Source organism: Entelurus aequoreus, linkage group LG23 (genome assembly GCF_033978785.1).
Source record: "Entelurus aequoreus isolate RoL-2023_Sb linkage group LG23, RoL_Eaeq_v1.1, whole genome shotgun sequence".
NCBI lineage: Eukaryota > Metazoa > Chordata > Actinopteri > Syngnathiformes > Syngnathidae > Entelurus > Entelurus aequoreus.
The window spans coordinates 38,892,636-38,916,167 of record NC_084753.1 but is presented as its reverse complement, the minus strand read 5'-3'; the positions used below and the strand labels follow the sequence as shown (position 1 = coordinate 38,916,167).

Here is a 23,532-nt window from a genome sequence, read left to right as displayed (position 1 = left end):
TAGATTCCATGAAATGCTCAGTCATTCACAAACAAGGATGGGGCGAGGGTCACCTCTTTGTCAACAAATGCCTGAGCAAATTGTTGAACAGTTTAAGAAAAACCTTTCTCAACCAGCTATTGCAAGGAATTTAGGGATTTCACCATCTACGGTCCGTAATATCATCAAAGGGTTCAGAGAATCTGGAGAAATCACTGCACGTAAGCAGCTAAGCCCGTGACCTTCCATCCCTCAGGCTGTACTGCATCAACAAGCGACATCAGTGTGTAAAGGATATCACCACATGGGCTCAGGAACACTTCAGAAACCCACTGTCAGTAACTACAGTTGGTCGCTACATCTGTAAGTGCAAGTTAAAACTCTCCTATGCAAGGCGAAAACCGTTTATCAACAACACCCAGAAACGCCGTCGGCTTCGCTGGGCCTGAGCTCATCTAAGATGGACTGATACAAAGTGGAAAAGTGTTCTGTGGTCTGACGAGTCCACATTTCAAATTGTTTTTAGAAACTGTGGACGTCGTGTCCTCCGGACCAAAGAGGAAAAGAACCATCTGGATTGTTATAGGCGCAAAGTTGAAAAGCCAGCATCTGTGATGGTATGGGGGTGTATTAGTGCCCAAGACATGGGTAACTTACACATCTGTGAAGGCACCATTAATGCTGAATGGTACATACAGATTTTGGAGCAACATATGTTGCCATCCAAGTAACGTTACCATGGGCGCCCCTGCTTATTTCAGCAAGACAATGCCAAGCCACGTGTTACATCAACGTGGCTTCATAGTAAAAGAGTGCAGGTACTAGACTGGCCTGCCTGTAGTCCAGACCTGTCTCCCATTGAAAATGTGTGGCGCATTATGAAGCCTAAAATACCACAAGGGAGACCCCCGGACTGTTGAACAACTTAAGCTGTACATCAAGCAAGAATGGGAAAGAATTCCACCTGAGAAGCTTCAAAAATGTGTCTCCTCAGTTCCCAAACGTTTACTGAGTGTTGTTAAAAGGAAAGGCCATGTAACACAGTGGTGAACATGCCCTTTCCCAACTACTTTGGCACGTGTTGCAGCCATGAAATTTTAAGTTAATTATTATTTGCAAAAAAAAAAATAAAGTTTATGAGTTTGAACATCAAATATCTTGTCTTTGTAGTGCATTCAACTGAATATGGGTTGAAAAGGATTTGCAAATCATTGTATTCCGTTTATATTTACATCTAACACAATTTCCCAACTCATATGGAAATGGGGTTTGTACATATGCCAGCCCATACTTGCCGACCCTCCTGAATTTTCCGAGAGACTACCGAAAAGGGTGGAGTGCCATCTCCGAGTTGCGGAGGAGACCCTGCCCCAAGTGGAGGAGTTCAAGTACCTCGGAGTCTTGTTCACGAGTGAGGGAAGAGTGGATCATGAGATCGACAGGCGGATCGGTGCGGCGTTTTCAGTAATGCGGACACTGTATCGATCCGTTGTGGTGAAGAAGGAGCTGAGCCGGAAGGCAAAGCTCTCAATTTACCGGTCGATCTACGTTCCCATCCTCACCTATGGTCATGAGCTTTGGGTCATGACCGAAAGGACAAGATCACGGGTACAAGCGGCCGAAATGAGTTTCCTCCGCCGGGTGGCGGTGCTCTCCCTTAGAGATAGGGTGAGAAGCTCTGCCATCCGGGGGGAGTTCAAAGTAAAGCCGCTGCTCCTCCACATCAACAGGAGCCAGATGAGGTGGTTCGGGCATCTGGTCAGGATGCCACCCGAACGCCTCCCTAGGGAGGTTTTTAGGGCACGTCCGACCGGTAGTAGACCACGGGGAAGACCCAGGACACGTTGGGAAGACTATGTCTCCCGGCTGGCCTGGGAACGCCTCGGGATCCCCCGGGAGGAGCTGGACGAAGTGGCTGGGGAGAGGGAAGTCTGGGTTTCCCTGCTTAGGCTGCTGCCCCCGCCACCCGACCTCGGATAAGCGTAAGAAGATGGATGGATGGATGGATGGACTCCCGAATTTCAGTTCCTCTCCCGAAAATCTCCTGGGACAACCATTCTCCCGAAAATCTCCCGATTTCCAGCTGGACAACTATATTGGGGGCGTGCCTTAAAGGCACTGCCTTTAGCGTCGTCTCTCGTCCTGAAAAGGAGACTATTGTATATGTCTCTGTTTTCCATAGGTTTATCTATAACCCATAAAGTAGGCAGGCATGGAGCTATTTCTCAGCGTGTGTTTATTCCAGCCGGCATGTTAATACTGTAGCGGCTGGCTACGGGGTGTTAGCCAATGACTGTGGCTGGGGGGCGGGACTTCCGGGAGGGATAGGGAAGTGACGTTGTTAATAAGAAGTGGGTGTTTGAGTTTTGCCGGGAAAAGGGATAGTCACACATTGGAGCTGTTGTGTGGTTGAATTACATCTTGTGCAATAAAGACAAAACAAACAAAGAAGGCGTAAGAGCCTACATTCCTGGGATTATTACAATACACTGACACACAACATCCGGATTCCCATCATGCATTGCTTCAAAACTACGGCACGTTGTAATATACACAATTTCAAGCCGGACAAACAATATTGGGGGCGTGCCTTAAAGGCACTGCCTTTAGCGTCCTCTCTCACCTGAAAAGGAGACTCTTATATATGTCTCCGTTATCCATAGGTTTATCTATAACCCATAACACGGTGGCCGAATGGATATAGTCACTCATGAACGGTCAGAGAAGCACAAGGCGGCGGCAACGCAGTATTATGGGCCACCTTGCAAGCAACATTCCGTTCTCATTTGCGGATGTTTTCAACAAATCCGTGAAGGATAGGTTCCCAGATTCAGAGATCACTCGCCAGTACTCAAATGGCAGAACAAAAGCTACTCAAATAGTGAAAGGTAAGTGTTTTTTTTTTTTTTTAAAGTAAGCTGCAAGTACAGTACAGTTTGTGTTTTCATTACTATACTATATATACTGTATATGTATATATATATATATATATATATATCTATATATATATATCTATATATATAGATATATATATATATATATATATATATATATATATATATCTATATATATATATATATATATATATATATATATATATATATATATATAAGAAATACTTTAATTTCAGTGAATTCTAGCTATAAATATACTCCTAGCCCTTAACACCCCCCCGGGGGGGCGAGGGCTAGTCTCAAGGTTGGCAAGTATGCGCCAGCCCCTGGGGTTGACTTCCCAAGGATGCTGAGTGTCTCCTATCTTGGGGAGTTGTGAAGAAGTTGTAACGGACAGGACAGTGACGGCCAAGTGGGGGGGTCAGTATTTTGGTGAGCAACAGGGCCCCAAAATTGTAAACTGACTGACACTGTGTAAGAGAGACATGGCACCATCGGTGTCTAATTGATACGATGACATTCAGCAATTTTCAAGGTCCAACTTTCAGACAAGGGTCGATGACATCAAATGGAAGTATACATCTGACCTGGCTCCTCACAGGAACTGCAGTCTTGTTCTAATACTTTGAATAAAGTTCTCCTAAGACTGTTGATTAGTTCGCCCCTGATACTGGGGCACTTCCAGTGATGCTGGTAACGTGTTACTTAGTAACGCAATGCTCTGATATGACCTCCTTTTTTCAGTAACAAGTAAAGCATTACTATTTTCAAACCACTAATCCAAGTTAAAATCTTTGTGTTTGTCCTAAATGAAAACATGCAATATTTACTTTATTCCAGCCTCTCCGGGAGTGATGTCATGCATGAATGTCACGTTGCAGCACGAGGGTGTGTCACGTGTAATACATACTAAGCATGTGAGCAGCAATCATGAACATTACAACACAAACCAGAACAAGGTCTGACCTACTATGACAGGTCATGACAGTTATTTGGTTCTAGCTTTGATTTATGGTACTATGTGTTATTGTGCCACGTGTGTGTGTGTGTGTGTGTGTGTGTGTGTGTGTGTGTTTGGGTTTTGGTGCAAACATGGTGCTTGTATTGTGAATCTATATCCTGTGATTCCTGGGCCAAAGGTTGGCTTACTGATGATTTAATAGCAAAAATCAACATTTTCGTAGTACTTGTTTTGGTTAAAGATTCATCTTCAAGTATTTTTTCTGACGTGTTTATGCTGTATTGCTTTGTTTCTTCTGCCTGTCTCACTTTGCTAGATGCATCATATTCAGACTAATGTCTCGCCTTACTTAGAGTGTGTTTACTTTTCCTAACTAAGAGTTTCCTGCTTATCTCCAACCCTTCCCCCATGCATTCCTGAGCTAAGATAAAATGTGTGTGCCTCACCGACACTCTCCTGTAAACAGACAACTTTTGTCTTTTGAAGCCTGAAATAAATACTCAAAAAAAAAAGTATTGTCTGAACATTTCTTATTAAATAGATTATTAAACTGTAAAACAACAGGCACTTTGCTTGTCCTCAAGATGATGTTACATTTTGGATGCATGGCCGACCGTGTTCCCCGGGAAGTCCTGTGGGGAGTGCTCAGAGAGTATGGGGTATCGGACCGTCTGATTTTGGCGGTCCGCTCCCTGTACGATCAGTGTCAGAGCTTGGTCCACATTGCCGGCAGTAAGTCGGACCTGTATCTAGTGAGGGTTGGACTCTGCCAAGGCTGCCCTTTGTCACGATTCTGTTCATAACTTTTATGGACAGAATTTCTTGGCGCAATCAAGGCGTTGAGGGGATCCGGTTTGGTGGCTGCAGGATTCGGTCTCTGCTTTCTGCAGAGGATGTGGTCCTGGTGGCTTCATCTGGCCAGGATCTTTAGCTCTCACTGGATCGGTTCGCAGCCGAGTGTGAAGCGACTGGGATGAGAATAAGCACCTCCAATTTCGAGTCCATGGTTCTCGCCCGGGAAAGGGTGAAGTGCCATCTCCAATTTGGGGAGGAGATCTTGCCCTATTTGGAGGAGTTCAAGTACCTCGGAGTCTTGTTCACGAATGAGGGAAGAGTGGATCGTGAGATCAACAGGTGGATCGGTGCGGCATCTTCAGTAATGCGGACGCTGTATCGATCCATTGTGGTGAAGAAGGCAAAGATCTCAATTTACAGGTCGATCTTCGTTTCCATCCTCACCTATGGTCATGAGCTTTGGGTTATGACCGAAAGGACAAGATCACGGGTACAAGCGGCCAAAATGAGTGGGGCTCTCCCTAAAAAATGTGGTGAGAAGCTCTGTCATCCGAGAGGAGCTCAAAGTAAAGCCGCTGCTCCTCCACATCAAGGAGACAGATGAAGTGGTTCGGGCATCTGGTCAGGATGCCACCTAGGGAGGTGTTTCGGGCACGTCCGAGCGGCAGGAGGCCACGGGGAAAATCCAGGACACTTTAGGCAGACTATGTCTCCCGGCTGGCCTGGGAACGCTTCGGGATCCCCCAGGAGGAGCTGGATGAGGTGGCTGGGAGAGGGAAGTCTGGGCTTCTCTGCTTAGGCTGCTGCCCCCGCGACCCGACCTCGGATAAGCAGAAGAAAATGGATGAATGGATGGATGGGCTGCAATGGTTGTGTTCTCTCTGATGCAGAATTGTACACCTTTCCTGATTGTCAGCTCCCAGACAGTGGTCGAGGAGCGCAGGGGAGACATTCCCTCCAGGGCCGATGTATCGTCGGGGGTAAAACCCTCCACTTTACCCGGCAGTGGGTCCTACAGTTCCGTTGTTGGGTCGGAATGACGACCCAACAGTTGTCGATTCGTTGCAACTCTGTCACTTTATTTATGTTTTCCACGAAGCCAACCGGACATCCACTAAGCTACTAACGCTCCTGCACATTAACTGCTTCCACTCCCTCACCTCACTTGCCCACTCACTTACTCAGTCACTCACCTCACATACTGCCATTCTTAAAGGAGCACACACACTCTGGACGACAATTAAAACACAATTACACTCCAGCATGGTAATAAACATTAACATTTCCATACAGACATACAGTTCCATATACATTCAATATAACTGAAAGGATGCAGCATGACTAGTAGGAGTCAATATAAGGGGAATGCAATAATGTAGCTTGTAGTGCAAATGCAAGAATGTATCAGTCCATGTGTTTAGTGCACACATTACAGTCGAGCCAAACAGCCCTGAAAAAATATTAGAATATCCAACACTCAGGCTACAATTTATGAGGAGAAGCAATTAGCATTTTAAAGTATAATGGTAGCTGAGTTCCCTGTAATAACTCCAAACACTCACAGAAAAATACACTCAGTGCATTTTACGCCAAAGTGCAAACAATAACTATTGTCAAGTTGTTGTTTTTTAAAGGCCTACTGAAACCCACTACTACCGACCACGCAGTCTGATAGTTTATATATCAATGATGACATCTTAACATTATAACACATGCCAATACGGCCGGGTTAACTTATAAAGTGACATTTTAAATTTGCCGCTAAACTTCCGGTTCGAAACGCCTCTGAGGATGACATATGCGCGTGACGTAGACCGGCGAACACGGGTATGCCTTCCACATTGAAGCCAATACGAAAAAGCTCTGTTTTCATTTCATAATTCCACAGTATTCTGGACATCTGTGTTCGTGAATCTGTTTCAATCATGTTCATTGCATTATGAAGAAGGAAGCTGAGCAAGCAAAGAAGAAAGTTGTCGGTGCGAAATGGACGTATTTTTCGAACGTAGTCAGCAACAACAGTACACAGCCGGCGCTTCTTTGTTTACATTCCCGAAAGATGCAGTCAAGATGGAAGAACTCGGATAACAGAGACTCTAACCAGGAGGACATTTGACTTGGATACACAGACGCCTGTAGAGAACTGGGACAACACAGACTCTTACCAGGATTACTTTGATTTGGATGACAAAGACGCAGACGTGCTACTGTGAGTATGCAGCTTTGGCTTTTTTTTGCGTATGTACGTAACTTTTTTTAAATATATAAGCTTTATGAACCTTGGGTTAGGTGAACGGTCTTTTGGGCTGAGTGATTGTGTGTGTTGATCATGTGTTTGAATTGTATTGGCGTGTTCTATGGAGCTAGGAGCTAGCAGAGGAGCTAGCATAACACGTACCGTACCGTACGTGCGCGTCACGTACGTAACTTTTTAAAAATATATAAGCTTTATGAACCTTGGGTTAGGTGAACGGTCTTTTGGGCTGAGTGATTGTGTGTGTTGATCAGGTGTTTGAATTGTATTGGCGTGTTCTATGGAGCTAGGAGCTAGCAGAGGAGCTAGGAGCTAGCATAACAAACACGCAGGTGTTATTATGCAGGATTAATTTGTGGCATATTAAATATAAGCCTGGTTGTGTTGTGGCTAATAGAGTATATATATGTCTTGTGTTTATTTACTGTTGTAGTCATTCCCAGCTGAATATCAGGTACCGTGAGTATGCAGCCTTGGCTGCTAAACATTCGATAACTTGACCGTATGTGCGCGTCACGTACGTAACTTTTTAAAAATATATAAGCTTTATGAACCTTGGGTTAGGTAAACGGTCTTTTGGGCTGAGTGATTGTGTGTGTTGATCAGGTGTTTGAATTGTATTGGCGTGTTCTATGGAGCTAGGAGCTAGCAGAGGAGCTAGGAGCTAGCATAACACACATGCAGGTGTTTTTATGCAGGATTAATTTGTGGCATATTAAATATAAGCCTGGTTGTGTTGTGGCTAATAGAGTATATATATGTCTTGTGTTTATTTACTGTTGTAGTCATTCCCAGCTGAATATCAGGTCACCCCCGGCTCTCACAGCATCTTCCCTATCTGAATAGCTTCAACTCCCCACTAGTCCTTCACTTGCACTTTACTCATCCACAAATCTTTCATCCTCGCTCAAATTAATGGGGAAATTGTCGCTTTCTCGGTCCGAATCTCTCTCACTTCATGCGGCCATCATTGTAAACAATAGGGAACTTTGCGTATATGTTCAACTGACTACGTCACGCTACTTCCGGTAGGGGAAAGCCTTTTTTTTTTATCAGATACCAAAAGTTGCAATCTTTATCGTCGTTGTTCTATACTAAATCCTTTCAGCAAAAATATGGCAATATCGCGAAATGATCAAGTATGACACATAGAATAGATCTGCTATCCCCGTTTAAATAAAACAAATTCATTTCAGTAGGCCTTTAAGTAAAGAACAATGCTATTAGCTTGAACAGCTTTTACAGTAAATTCGGTAAGTGCATTAAAATAGTACTAGTTAATTATTTTCATATTTATCTGATTGAAAGTCAAATACGGTTTATATATTTGAAATATCATTCATTAGTTGCCATGTTTTTTGTGTGGGCACCATTCAAATATACATTTTGAACGGTTCGTTCATGACTTGCCCATCACTTTGACTCTTTGGCCCCGCCCCTAAGTGACGCATGCGTGGAGGATATGCGCTTTGCAGCAAAGTCCTCCTTTACTCCACACACGCTTCTAAGCCTCTGCACATCTCCTCACATCGCTACTAACTACACTTTATTCATCCTCCGTGTCAGGATAAACTCCACTCGTCTCACTCAACTTTGGAGATTTTTAGGCCCGTTTAGCTTGCTAGTTGTTTTAGCGCGCTAGTTAGCTCAGCGTGCTAGTTAGCTTAGCTTGTTAGCTGCTAACAAAGAGACGCGGATTTGATCAACACATCGCTTAGTTAAGATCAAGTGTGAGTGTAAAGTGTTGTGATTGTGTGAAAATGTGCGAAAGAACGATAGCAGAGTACAAAGCGGAACTTTCTCGAACAAAAGAAGAGAACAAAAGACTACGTCAACTACTGGAGGCTGTTTTCAAGAAACCTCAAGTTGTGTTACACAGAACAGGTTTGTTTACTTCTTACTCTCACATGTTTACTAACTTTATATTCCATCATTAACATGAACATGACGTGTTAGACTAATTTTGATTAATAGGTGTACTCAGACACATGATTGTTATTGTGTTATTAATGTGATTATCAGACAGCAGTCATTTCCATTAGATAATGTTCAAATATAGGTGATTTGGCACACTTATAATTAAAATAACAAAACTAATGTTGTTTTTCACCAGATATGTACTAGTATTGTATATGTGGATGGGGGCCCTGCTTTGGAAATAATGTGTACCCCTTTCAGAGATCACATTTAGTTCCACTTCAAACATTCACATGTTCCACAATGAGATGAGATGGTATAACGTGAACAGTTCTGGAACTTTCTAACTCGGGGGAAAAAACGTGATCTCGTTGGAAGCGCAATGTATGAGCAGACGCCGTTTGGGTATAACAAAATGGTGTCTGCCAATGTAGTTTACAATGTCACTACGTCAGTAGTTGTCAAACTTTTTTTCACCAAGTACCACCTCAGAAAATACTTGGATTTCCAAGTACCACCATCATGAACAGCATTAAAATACAGTAGCATAGTAGGCCTTAATTATTCATTAAAAACAAGGAAGATACGTTATTTAACAAGCATATTTAATATTTTTAGTTACTGTAACATTACACACAGTTTGAACAGTAACACTGTGTTTGCATGTAGGAAAATAAAACACTGTACTTAAATAATGAAATGATATTTGGCGTACCACTAGGTGATGCCCGCGTACCACTAGTGGTACACGTACCACAGTTTTAGAATCCCTGCACGATCGGTTCAGGAAGACTTGATCAATGCCCGCGTGCGCAAAGACAACGTCACTTCCTTTTTACTTGTTTTACATCAGTTATGTTCCTGCATGTTGTCACTACCATCGTTTTCTTTTTTGTAATCTTTACTTGAATAACAATGTCACATAAAAGATGACATACTGATCATTTAAAAATAAGTAAGTAGATTGTTAAAAAAAAAAATCAACATTTAAAAAATAAATCACATGATGTGAGTCAGTGGCGCCCCCTTACGTCATTCATTGCAATGACAGAAGAGTGAAAGTGATTGAAATTGTGGCCATAATACTCCCTGATGTTTTAAAATCGACCCCTTGTTCATGTTTATATTTTTGTACCCTTTTACTCCTATGTAAGCTAGTTGTTATACAAAACATTAATAAAATATTCAAACATCACAGAATGTGACGTTTCAAAAGCACCTTTGTAAAAACAATTGTAAGTCCAGGAAGTGACGTAGTCTTCCGGTACCTATGGAGTAGTGACATTGACCACCACCACCGGAATATGTTTTATTTATTTCATGACAGCACGTCCCCTAAACGTTAAAACATCATGGACACGATTGAACACAGCATCCAGCAGTGGAAACGTGGCTTTATTTACTATCAAGTTCCTATTTTTAATTGTTGAAATGAAATCAGCAGTGACGGGCTAGTTCTTTTGATAGCGGCTAAATTAGCATGTCGCGATATTTGTACACGGGATCACGTCTGCGCCGAGTGGATGCGCAGAGGGTTGAAACAGCGCTTGTGTCTTCTTCCTTACGTTTACTTGAACATCATTATCCAGCACCATCTGCTGGTCACATTGTGTACCACAGTCACTTGAACTGCATGTCATGACACCTACTAACTCGTATGTCACTCAAAAGTGCAGATTTTAACCATTGGAATCATTTCTATAGTTTGAAAACATCCAGCAGGCAGCATTTAAATGTTAATTATGTTGTATTATCCCCAGGTAGCAAAGTTAATTTCCTTTTTTGTGCTGTTTTGCAAGACCCGAGTCACGTGACTTCAAACTTGACACCTCATTGGCTGCTTCTGAGACAGGCTCCATGGTTTTAGTCTTTTAACGGAAGTGAGTCTTGCTTTTTGAAGCAGCACATTTTTCAGCACTGCATTTTTTTAAACTGAATTTTTATGGACTGAATTTTCAACTAACTGTATCGTTTCGGATCAAAAAGCATTCTAAAAAATAAAAGATCATTCCTGAATCCAAATACACAAAAACATATACCAACAAGAAAGAAAAGTAGGTTTTGTATTATAGGATCCCAACCTAAGAGGGGTTTTGAGACAAGAAAAAAATTAAAAGCCTTGAAACTAATATAAGAAAAGTCCAATTAAATCTCCAATTTAAAAAAAACAACATTGAAATAAAGTGCGCTGGTTTAAGAGGACACGTTTAAATGTCAGCAGCAACATGAAAATAACTGACCTTTAACTATGGTGTTTTTATAGGTGAACATGATTATAGGACATACACACAATAAACATGATTATAGCACATACACACAATAAACATGATTATAGCACATACACACAATAAACATGATTATAGGACATACACACAATAAACATGGTTATAGGACATAGGAGTTAACACAACTCGTCTACTTCTCATTGTTTATGAACTGGACTAACATAGTAAACCGGAAGTGCCCAAACTAGTGACATTAGTTTGGACACTTCCAGTTTACGACGTTAGTCCAGTTTATGAGACAATGAGAGTCAGACAAGTTGTGTTAGCTCTTACAAGCCTTGGAAAAGATAAGTCTTTTTACAATAAAAAATAAAAGTCCAGTGCAAGACAAAGCAAGATCAACAACAATAAAGAGCCTAAATGGATTCATCTGCTTTGGGACTTTATTAGAACGTCCTGGATTGGTTGTTAGTTGTCTGCCAAGCTGTACAACCTCATCACATATAGTGAGGGCAGAGCGGTAAAAAGACTAAAAGCCCAGCGGGCTTCACAGAGACATAACGCAGCATTCTCTTCAACATCCAGTGGTAAACAGCACACCATGGAGCATTCAAAAGAAGACGTAAGCGAACATGAAAGAAGTTCAAGATCGTCACATTCATCTCACTCAAGTCGGATGACGTCAGTGAGCGTTGCTGCTGCAAAAGCACGTGCTAAAGCAGAAAGTGCACGTGTTAAAGGCCTACTGAAAGCCACTACTAGCGACCACGCAGTCTGATAGTTTATATATCAATGATGAAATCTTAACATTGCAACACATGCCAATACAGCCGGGTTAACTTATAAAGTGCAGTTTTAAATTTCCCGCTAAACTTCCGGTTGAAAACGTCTATGTATGATGACGTATGCGCGTGACGTGACTAGTTAAACAAAAGTATTCGGAGCCCATTGAATTCAATACAAAACCGCTCTGTTTTCATTTCATAATTCCACAGTATTCTGGACATCTGTGTTGGTGAATCTTTTGCAATTTGTTTAATGAACAATAGAGACTGCAAAGAAGAAAGTTGTAGGTGGGATCGGTGTATTAGCGGCGGACTACAGCAACACAACCAGGAAGACTTTGTTGGATAGCAGACGCGCTAGCCGACGCTAGCAAGTTCGCTCTAGCCGCCGACCGCACGGATGATCGGGTGAAGTCCTTCGTCCTTCCGTCGATCGCTGGAACGCAGGTGAGCACGGGTGTTGATGTGCAGATGAAGGCTGGCTGGTGTAGGTGGAGCGCTAATGTTTTTATCATAGCTCTGTGAGGTCCCGTTGCTAAGTTAGCTTCAATGGCGTCGTTAGCAACAGCATTTTTAAGCTTTGCCAAGCTGGAAAGCATTAACCGTGTATTTACATGTACATGGTTTAATAGTATTGTTGATTTTCTGTCTATCCTTCCAGTCAGTGATTTATTTATTTTGTTTCTATCTGCAGTTAAGCCCAATGCTATCACGCTAGCTCCGTAGCTAAAGTGTTTCACCGATGTATTGTCGTGGAGATAAAAGTCACTGTGAATGTCCATTTCGCGTTCTCGACTCTCATTTTCAAGAGGATATAGTATCCGAAGTGGTTTAAAATACAAATCCGTGATCCACAATAGAAAAAGGAGAAAGTGTGGAATCCAATGAACCCTTGTACCTAAGTTACGGTCAGAGCGAAAAAAGATACACCCTGCATTGCACTGTAGTCCTTCACTCTCACTTTCCTCATCCACAAATCTTTCATCCTCGCTCAAATTAATGGGGTAATCGTCGCTTTCTCTGTCCGAATCTCTCTCGCTGCATTGTAAACCTCTGGTGACGTCACGCTACTTCCGGTACAGGCAATGCTTTTTTTTAATCAGCGAGCAAAAGTTGCGAATTTTATCGTCGATGTTCTCTACTAAATCCTATCAGCAAAAATATGGCAATATCGCGAAATGATCAAGTATGACACATAGAATGGATCTGCTATCCCCGTTTAAATAAAAAACATTCATTTCAGTAAGCCTTTAAACTTTCCTATGCACAAAAAGAAGCAGAAATGCTAAAACAGCAAGCGGAAATACAAGCTAATCTGCTCCTGTTAAAATCAGCAAAAGCCGCTGAAGCAGCAGCAGCTGAAGCACATGTTTTAGACATATCAGCTCAAGAAGAAAGTGATATCCAAAGAAGCCAATTTGAATTTAATATGCCAGTACTAATCCTAGTAGAACGCACTAAAGAGTTTGTGGAGCAACTGTCAGAGGCATCTCATGGCCAACACTCACTCCATTCTTGAAATCAGCCAATACTGACTGACCTCTTCCTCAGCGCGCCAGCAGACAATGGACAACGATGAAGATGCTAAGGTCAACACAACGGCTAATAAACAAGAGATGGATTATGTAAAGTACCATGTGCCCAATTACCTACCTGTCCAGCACCACAAACAACCACATCGGGGAGACGTGGGGACTCCACCGCTTCGTATTACTGCAAGTCCATCAAAAGACACCTTCACAAGGAATGATGCAACTCAAAGGATAGATTCTTCATATCAAAAATCATTCCACCATACCCAGCCTCGTCACTTTTCCGCACAAGGAGCAACTTCCTTCGACAATCGGGGTGCATCAGACCTGGCTAAATACCTAATGCGCAAAGAGATGGTTAGCTCTGGTCTTCTCAAGTTTGATGACCAACCACAAAATTACTGTGCCTGGAAGGCATCATTCATGGGCTCCACAAGGGACCTAGATCTCAGTGCACGCGAGGAATTGGATATGCTGGCTAAATGGCTTGGACCTCAATCAGCAGAACAAGCTAAGAGATTAAGAGTTGTGTACATACATAATGCAGAAGCTGGGGTCGAAATGGTGTGGCAGAGGCTAGAGGAGTCATACGGTGCACCTGAAATAATTGAGCATGCTTTACTTAAAAAACTTGAGAACTTCCCAAATATCTCAAACACAGACAACCAAAGACTGAGAGAGTTCGGGACCTTCTCCTTGAGTTGGACGCAGCAAAGTCAAATGAACTCTTACCCGGTCTTCTTCATCTTGACACAGCTCATGGCATTAGTCCCATCCTGATCAAGCTACCATATCGTCTCCAAGAAAAATGGGTTAGTGCAGGCTCAGCATACAAAAGGGACACTTCTTTGTGAACTTCATTATGGAAGAAGCTAAGATCCGCAATGATCCCAGCTTTGCATGTGTCACCAGTGGTAGCGTAACTAATGCTAGACAAGAAGGACTTCAACCGAATTACAGGACACCAGTGTCCGTAAAGAAAACTGAAGTGGTGACAGTACTTGAAGCTAAGTACAACTTCCAAGAAAATACATCTGAAGACCCAGATAAAATATGTCCCATCCACAATAAGCCTCACCCTCTAGGCAAATGCCGTGGCTTCCGAAACAAACCACTCAAAGAAAGAAAGGCTTATCTGAAAGAGCAACACATCTGTTATCGATGTTGCGCATCTACGAGACACATGGCGAAGGATTGTGAAAAAGCCGTGCAATGTAAAGAGCGTGACAGCACTAGGCACATAACAGCGCTTCACCCTGGTCCACCACCAACAACAGAGAACTCCCCAGTGAAGGAAGATCAAGGCGGGGAGAATAATGAAGATCTCATCCCATCAGTGACATCAAAGTGTACTGAGTTCTATGGCAATTCGGTGACTCCAAAATCCTGTTCCAAAATATGTTTAGTCAGAGCATACCCTGCTGGCCAAAGAGAGAAGGCTGTCAAAATGTTTGCAGTCCTGGATGAGCAAAGTAACCGATCCCTAGCTAAAACAGATTTCTTCAATCTCTTCGGCATCAAATCAGATTCAGCACCATACACACTGAGGATATATATACATATATATATATATATATACACATATATATATATATATATATATATATATATATATATATATATATATATATATATATATATATATATATATATATATATATATATATATATATATATATATGGATGCTGTATCGGGACAGATCCATTAAGAGTTACAGCACAAATATGTCATGTCAAACATAGAACACCTTTGTGACATGAAAAAAACACAATTAAATCATGGCGTTTACTTTTTGATATTAATATAAAACTCAAAGCAGTTTGACTAATGAAGATGAAGTCTAATAAACAAGCTTTGTTCTTCTACAACAACGCCTCCTTGTCGTTCAGTGCAACAGTTTGGCCGACAAAAATAAAGACTAGTGACACCTCTCACTTCGAATACACAATCTTCACAGCCAGCGTTCAATTCAATGAGATGACAAAACATTTTAGCTAGTATTGATGTTAATTGAACACTGATACAGTTTGCAGTTAAATAAAGGAGAAGTGAACATCCCAGTAAAAAAATAATTACTTTATAAACAAGTTGTGACAACGTTCACGACACATCACCTGCTGCATGTTTCCTCACCTCATTAACTCTCAGTCACAGCAGCTGATGGACAATGTATTGAGAAAATAAAAGCAACATCAAATAGTTTTTTCCTTCGCTGTATACTTTTAGTGTGGGGACAAGTGTCTCCAATATTGTCCACACCTGTCTCCATCTAAACACAGCAGTGCACTCTTAAACGCACGGCGGGAAGCGAGGGAAAATTACAGTACCCCAAGCGCTTGGCTCCGTTTACTCGGGCAAATCACCGTAACAAAGTCCGTGTAGCTTGTCCGCCATGATTATCAAGCCAAACAACGCTAGTGCGCATGCGCCTGACTTTGTGTCACCTAAAATGCATTTAAAAAATGACGATTTTGCTGTAATTAAAAAAATGACGTACTACTTACCGTCGGGATATTCCCAAAGTCGTGTGGACAATGCTGAAGAAACAAGTCTATGTCAGAAAACCAACACATTTAGCTGAACTGCACCAATTTTGTGAAGAGGAGTGGTCAAAAATTCAAGCAGAAGCTTGTGAATGGCTACCAAAAGCGCCTTATTGCAGTGAAACTTGCCAAGGGACATGTAAGCAAATATTAACTTTGCTGTATGTATACTTTTGACCCAGCACATTTGCTCACATTTTCAGTAGACCCATAATAAATTCATAAAAGAAGCAAACTTCATGAATGTTTTTAGTGACCAACAAGTATGTGCTCCAATCACTACATCACAAAAAAATAAGAGTTGTAGAAATGATTGGAAACTCAAGACAGCCATGACATGATGTTCTTTACAAGTGTATGTACACTTTTGATCGCGACTGTATATATGCATGTGTATATGTATGTATATCCATCCATCCATCCATTTTCTACCGCTTATCCCTTTTGGAGTCGCAGGGGGTGCTGGAGCCTATCTCAGCTACAATGGGGTGGAAGGCGGGGTATGTATATATATATATATATGTATATATATACTGTATATTTATGTATATATGTTCAGTTTAACAGTCCAGTTGTGATTGATTGAATGCCCTGAGAATTATACTGGACATTCTTTTGTAATTGCCACAAAATAATGTGTAGTATTTTGTTAATTTCTTGCCAAAAATATTTTTATTTGAAAGATATTTTCAAAGCAGAATATTGTCCTTAGGGCCCTCTGGCACCTCATGGGGGACCCGTAAAATCTGTGCCTCTTAAGACCTCACTGTTGGCTTTGTACGCTCATGTTACTTCTCAACTAGTCAAAGTTGATGCTAATCGACCTGTTTCTTCTCCTTTTTACTGAATGTGAAAGCAAAATTGAGTGCACAAATAACCGAATCGTAAAAGCAGAATTGAAAATGAAATCTGAATTGGTAAAATCTTATCTATGTCGATCCCAGCATGTGTTTGTCTTCTTGTGTCCTGCAGACGTCTGTGAAAAATATCGTCCACCTGAGCAGCAGGAGGGGTCCTCCAGTATGGAGCAGAAGAGGTCACAGCACCTCCACGTGAAAGAAGAGGAGCCACAGCCCCCCCACTTTAAAGATGAAAAGGAAGAGTCACAGACTCCTCACATTGAGAATATACAGTCCCTTCACGTAAAAGAGGAACCGGAGGATCCGCAGCCCTCCTACGTCAAAGAGGAAGAAAAACAGCGGCTGTCCCCCCACTTCATAGAGGAAGACAAGAGACACCTCATCAGTGTGAAAAGTGAAGGTGATGAGGTCAAAGGTGAGAGTGAGGAGAAGAGAGAGGCGGAGCCTCCAAGCAGCAGCTCAACTCAACACATGACAACAGAAGCTGATGGAGACCACTGTGGAGGATCACAAGCAGACAAGCTCTTAGCTCCACTATCAGATAGTGAGGACACAACGTCACACTCTCCTGACACTGATGATGAAGACTCTAAAGGTGATAAGACATGTCACACTGACAACACACACTTCACATGTTCTCACTGTGGCAAAACTTTTAATGACCGTAGCAATATGAAAAGACACATGAGAACACACACTGGAGAAAAAACGTTTTCATGTTCAATCTGCGATAAAGATTTTACTAAAAAGCACAATTTCAAAACACACATGAGAACACACACTGGAGAAAAACCTTTTTCATGTTCAATCTGCGGTAAATATTTTACTAAAAAGCACAGTTTCAAAATACACATGAGAACACACACTGGAGAAAAACCTTTTTCCTGCTCAGAATGTGATAAACGTTTTGTAAGAAATCAAGGTTTAAAAGTACACATGAGAATACACACTGGAGAAAAACCGTTTTCATGTTCAATCTGCGGTAAAGATTTTACTCAAAGGTACCATTTCAAAGCACACATGAGAATACACACTGGAGAAAAACCTTTTTCCTGCTCAGAATGTGGTAAAAGTTTTGTAGCAAATACATATTTAAAAGTACACATGAGAATACACACTGATAAAAAACCTTTTTCATGTTCAATCTGCGGTAAAGACTTTACTAAAAGGGGCAATTTCAATGTGCACATGAGAATACACACTGGAGAAAAACCTTTTTTATGTTCAACCTGCGGTAAATACTTTACTCAAAGGGACTATTTCAAAGTGCACATGAGAAGACACACTGGAGAAAAACCTTTTTCCTGCTCAGAATGTGGTAAAAGTTTTGTAACAAATACAAATTTAAAATTACACATGAGAACGCACTCTGGTGAAAAACTTTTCTCCTGTTCAAGCTGCCACAAAAGTTTCCGTTACCCAACATCTTGTACAGTACACATGAGAACACACACAGGTGAAAAACCTTTTATATGTTCAGTATGTAGTAAAAGTTATGTAGAAAGACGGCAATTAAAATTACACATGAGAACGCACTCTGGTGAAAAACCATTTTCCTGTTCAAGCTGCAACAAAAGCTTTCGTCTCCAACAATCTTGTACAGTACACATGAGAACACACACAGGAGAGAAAGTGTTGAGTTGCAGTGTGTGTGGTGAAAGATTATCTTCTAAGTACCAGTGTAAGAAACACAAGTGTGCTGGTGAGAACAGCAGCAGCAAATGAAGATGCAGGATTTGAAATAAACTGTCAAAACTTTAACTTTGACTTCCTAACAACATCAGCACATATAACATGTGTGACATCATTGTTGTGTGTGTAACACCATCTTGTTATTATGCTTATAACATATTTAGAGTAAATACTTCAGATTAGTGCTTTTATTTCAGTCAAGTACATGAGTTAATATACACATTTGTGTACTTTAAAATGAACAGAACAATTTGACTGAAAAGGTGATAATAAACAGTACATAAAATGTGTTACAGTAGACCTTTTATGTGTAGATATTCATAATTCACTTTCATACTTAATCATAAGTATTTTTGTATAGGTTTTTCGAAATGAAGGGTTACATATTTTATGTTCTAATTGTAGATGATTCCATAGATGAACTCCTTTATATGATATACATATTTGTTTTGCATGTGTTCATACCTTTGCTTTTGAGTACTCATAAATCCCTCTTAGTTCATATTTACTGGTTCACATCTGAAACATCTTCTGGACCACTTCTGGAAGCATAATATTATTTACTTCATACATCATTTGAGCAGTTGTCTTTAATACAAGATCATTTACTTTTAAAATGTGTGACTTTATGAATCATTTGTTGGGTCTCTATAATCCATTCTATTAATTATCTTTATTACTCTCTTTTGTAATATGAATATTGTTGTGTGATTGTTTTATATGTATGTCCCCAGACCTTTATGCAATAAACCAGACCTGGGCATTGTGCGGCCCGCGGGCCGCATCCGGCCCTTTGTACGTCCCTGTCCGGCCCGCGTGAGGCCAATTATAAATTACAAAATAAATTTTAAAAAGCATCTATTTCGAGTGTGCAATACAACGGTGCTGCTTTTGTTTTGAAAAGCGTTATTTGTATTACTTCCGTGTGGACGTATGCTCGTGCGCGCAGCGGCAATCTCAAATTACAAAATAAATTAAAAAAAACATCTTTGTCGTGCGTGCAATACAACTGTGCTGCTTTTATTTTGAAAAGTGTTATATGTGCGTATGTCCTGTGAGGGAAGGCGCACAAGAGAAAAGTTGATGACGAATGGCGTGTTTTCAACAAGACAAGTAAAGGTAAAGCTGTGTGCTTATTTGTGGTACACACGTTGCTGTGTTTAAAGAATCTAGTGTAACGACCTGCTGAAGTAGATGTTGTCTTCTTGAGTTGCGTAAATGAGAAGTGAGGAGACGTGCGTGTGGAAGGAACGAGATATGTTGAGCTGTGTTAGTATAGCTTGCTCAATAAAAGTTTAAAAAGAGCGTCAGACTTGATGTGCACTTCTTCTGGACGCTACAATTGGTGGCAGAAGTAAAACTTTGCGCATACTGCACTGTTTGTGTGCTACGTCATCGGGAGGTACGTGCCACGTGAGGAGCTCGCCGCAAAGAGAGAGAGAGAGAGAGAGCGTTTACAGGTGCAGCCACGCCGCTTGCCACGGGGGGAATTCCGCCCTCAATGAAGACTCCCAGGTTTGATGGCAAGGCGAACTGGGAGGCATTTCATCCCACTTGTGACATCAATTGTAGCGTCCAGAAGAAGTGCACACCAAGTCTGATGCACTTTTTAAACTTTTATTGCTATACTAACACAGCTCAACTTATCTCGTTCTTTCCAAAAGGAAAACCAATCCTCACTCCTCATTTCCGCAACAGCAACGCTTCCTCCTTCTTCGCCAATCACCTTACAGGCGTGCTACGTTCACAACGTTTTCTTATCTGGTTAAATAAAGGTTTTACAACAAAGAGGATGCAGGATAAAGTGACAGAAATTGAAATTTTTGTATTGTAATATACATCAGGAAGTGTTGTGTAAGAAAGTGTTAAAAATAAAACCATCAAAAGCCATCTGCTTTTGTATAAAGATAAGTTAGGTTAAATGAAAATATTATTATTATTATTATCTATCTTACGGTATATCAAAAATAATTTGAGCAAAATTTAATTGAAATATTGTCAGTGTGGCCCTCCAGCAGTGCTCGGGTTGCTCATGCGGCCCCCGGTAAAAATTAATTGCCCACCCCTGCAATAAACAATGTATGCTTCAACTAAAGTTGGGTACAATAATTGTAGTTAATATTTGTAAGTATGTATTTTATTCTATTTAGTATTGCACTCCATTTTTTAATGTTTTCTTTATATGATTTATATGTAGTGTCCAGCTTACTTCATCATCTATATTAACTCCTAAAAATGTGATTACCTTTATTCCTTTCATTTCAATATTATCCATCATAATTTGTGTTTTCCATTTTTACAATATCCAAATATGATATATTTAGTTTTATTGAAGTTTAGTGACAGTTTATTGATGTGCAGCCATCTTTTTATGGTCAAGTTCTCTCTGGATAAAATAAGATGAGAGTTAAATCAAGCGGTAATGAAGGTGAAGAATGGAAGATTATTATATACATAATTATATATAGTTACACTCAGTAGTGACAATTAAAGACACTTTCATCCTGTTCTTTTGAGCAAAGAAAAAGAGTAAAGTGTAATATTCTAAACAATAGAAGAATATTAATATCAGCAGTCAATATTCCAACATTGTGAAGCTGAGCTATGGTAAAAAACATATTCAGCTTTAAAGGCTTTATGAGAGTGATGTAATTATCACAATCAGAAATACTTTATTAATCCCCAAAGGGGAAATTAAAATTTTCAGCAGTGTTATAAACATGTGAATATTCAATTTAATAATATATTATATTAATACCATAATAAAGTGGTACGTTTGGGGATGTTTAATATTGTTTGTATGAACATCCTGAATGTTTTTGTGCTAGAATTGTTTGAATTAGTAGAGAGTGAAAAAAATGAGGCAGTAATGATAATAATGGTTTGTTTTAAGCCTGTTTATGAATAATTAAAGATGATTAAAATACCAAAATGGAGCTTACATCCTCAGTGAGCTGAACTCCAGCAGTAAAGATGACATAAATAATGTGGAAAGGTCAGAAGTCAAATGTTTCTTCAGGTAATACATGGAGCCTCTGCTGCCACCCAGCGGCTGTTGGAAAGAATGCATACATTTTGTTTTGACGTCCTTTTTACTAGGAAAAAGCAAGATGGCGTTTGATGGAGAAAGTCAGGCACGTGGGCATTATAGTTCTGTATTTTTAATCAGTGCATACATGTGCACATATATGTCGTTTAATAGAGTAAACATCGTCAATAATTGTTTGCATCCGAATACACTTTGTATTTATTTATTACCGCCATTCTTAAATATGTTGCATGTAAGAATGCGGGTGTTGTTGAGAAGATGATGCAGGTGTTCGGTCGAATTTAACTACATGTAAAAATGTGTAACTTCTTCTAGTCCATTTGTGAAATAAATTGTTTTCCTAAATTATAGTCTCCTCACTTTATCTATTAGGACAAAAGACCCTGGGAGGAATTTGCCCTTTAAAAGGGAAACATATTCACTGTGGCAGGACAGTATCAAGATTAATTCATCACATTTGTATAATCGGCTATGAGGCATTTTATTATCATTGTACAGCCCTTACCTTTGGGCTGATACTGAGGGCGACTGTGTTGACCATTTTGACGCGTGCAAATGATTGAATGTCCAGTTCTGTAGAAATGTGTTTGGATATGACAATCCGTTTATTCCAAGCTATCAAAATTAAATCAAATGTAGGTAATAGAACATTATGTATGCTGACCTTGAATGGCACATTGTCACAGCAGCGAGACCTGACCACACACGGCACGACACGGTCGAAAACTGTTTGTCCTCCATGCAATCGCCCCACCAGTGCTCACACCTGAACCCAATTAAAGGAGGCTACCATGGCAACCGCACCATAGCAACGGTCCCATCCCTGTCAACACTTCCTGGTTGTCAAGAGGAAGTGGGCGGAGCAATCTGCCGAATAGGAAATTCAGCATGAACTGAGGCCAGCAATCAATTAGAGAAAACAAAATATAAACAAATAAGGAAATGTGACTCCAACATATCCCTTTAATTCCTGTCTGTTTGCTATTAGACTTCTGGCATTCCACTGAACAATCAACATGGCGTTGGATTGTGGTCACATGACTCCGTCTCGTCTACTGTCTGTAGTTCACCTTGCACCTGTTCCCAAGATAGTTCTTTTACATTTAAAAACTTTGCTGCTGCTTTGACGATTATTTTGATCTTCTCAGTCTTATTTCTTGCCTGTTCTGTACACTTTATTACGTATGCCAGGAACACAACTAGTTTGTCCATGGAAATTCCTGTAATTGCTGCCTCTTGTTTTTTATTACTTGAACTTATTCTCACTTATGTCTTGTTCTCCACTTTCTTGATGTCTTACTTTAACTGCCTCTGCGTATGTAATATTTATTTCTACTCTGATTTGCTGTACTTCTGTTGCCTGTTTCCTTATGACACAGCCCCCATACGCTGCTGTGTGATTCCCGCCACAGTTACAACACTTGACCTGTTCATTGTCTCCACATTGTCCATATTCATGCTCCCCTCCACACCTTCCACATCTCATCTTAGCATGACACACACTAGCTATGTGCCCATAGTGTTGGCACTTGAAACAGCGTACTGGGGGTGGGACGTAAGCTCGAACGTAGAAGCTTAAAAACCCTATCATGATTCTTTCCAGGAGGACTTCCTCCACAAACTGCACTAGCACAGATTCGCTCTCCGTCTTTTGTCCGTTTCTAAATGCTATCATTCTCTTCATCATTATGACAGTTCCCCCTCTTATTTCTATTTCCAAATAATCTACCGGTAAATGTTATCCTCCTCTTGCCCCCTTTCGTTCTCCCACTTCAAAGTTTTCCTTTATTATCTTGTTGCACAGCTTTTGCAACCTCATTGCTTTGTTCTTTTGCTCTCCATTTTTACACTTGATCAAAAGCCGTCCGTCCCTGAGCACCTTCGCCATCTCCACCTCTCCAAAGACCTTCTTTAACCCCTTAACCAGTGTCATCAAACTAATATCATTCATGTCTTGATCTGATTTAAATGTATATATGATCTTGCAGTTATCTACCATAATCTTTTTCCTCTTTTCTATTCCTTCATCATCTTCATGTACTCTT

General features: G+C 40.6%; 2 protein-coding genes across 3 annotated transcripts in view; one reads left to right on the top strand and one right to left on the bottom strand.

The window, feature by feature from the left end:
* Positions 1-22,346, bottom strand: part of LOC133640639 (oocyte zinc finger protein XlCOF22-like) — a 35,985-nt gene extending 13,639 nt beyond the window's left edge. The window contains exons 1-2 of one of the 2 annotated variants that reach the window (XM_062034173.1): positions 22,152-22,346; positions 21,993-22,060 (exon numbers count right to left, since the gene is read on the bottom strand). In XM_062034173.1, coding sequence (XP_061890157.1) covers positions 21,993-22,060; positions 22,152-22,228 — 145 coding nt within the window. In that variant the 5' untranslated portion in view covers positions 22,229-22,346. The remainder of the gene's footprint in view (positions 1-21,992; positions 22,061-22,151) is intronic. The other variant, XM_062034175.1, reaches the window with a different exon arrangement.
* Positions 12,132-23,532, top strand: part of LOC133640603 (gastrula zinc finger protein XlCGF57.1-like) — a 49,109-nt gene continuing 37,708 nt past the window's right edge. Inside the window, exons 1-2 of the mRNA XM_062034116.1 lie at positions 12,132-12,257; positions 16,859-19,535. Of these exons, the coding sequence (XP_061890100.1) occupies positions 16,909-18,471 (1,563 nt within the window). The 5' untranslated portion in view covers positions 12,132-12,257; positions 16,859-16,908 and the 3' untranslated portion in view covers positions 18,472-19,535. Of the gene's footprint in view, positions 12,258-16,858 lie in introns of the transcript that reaches the window.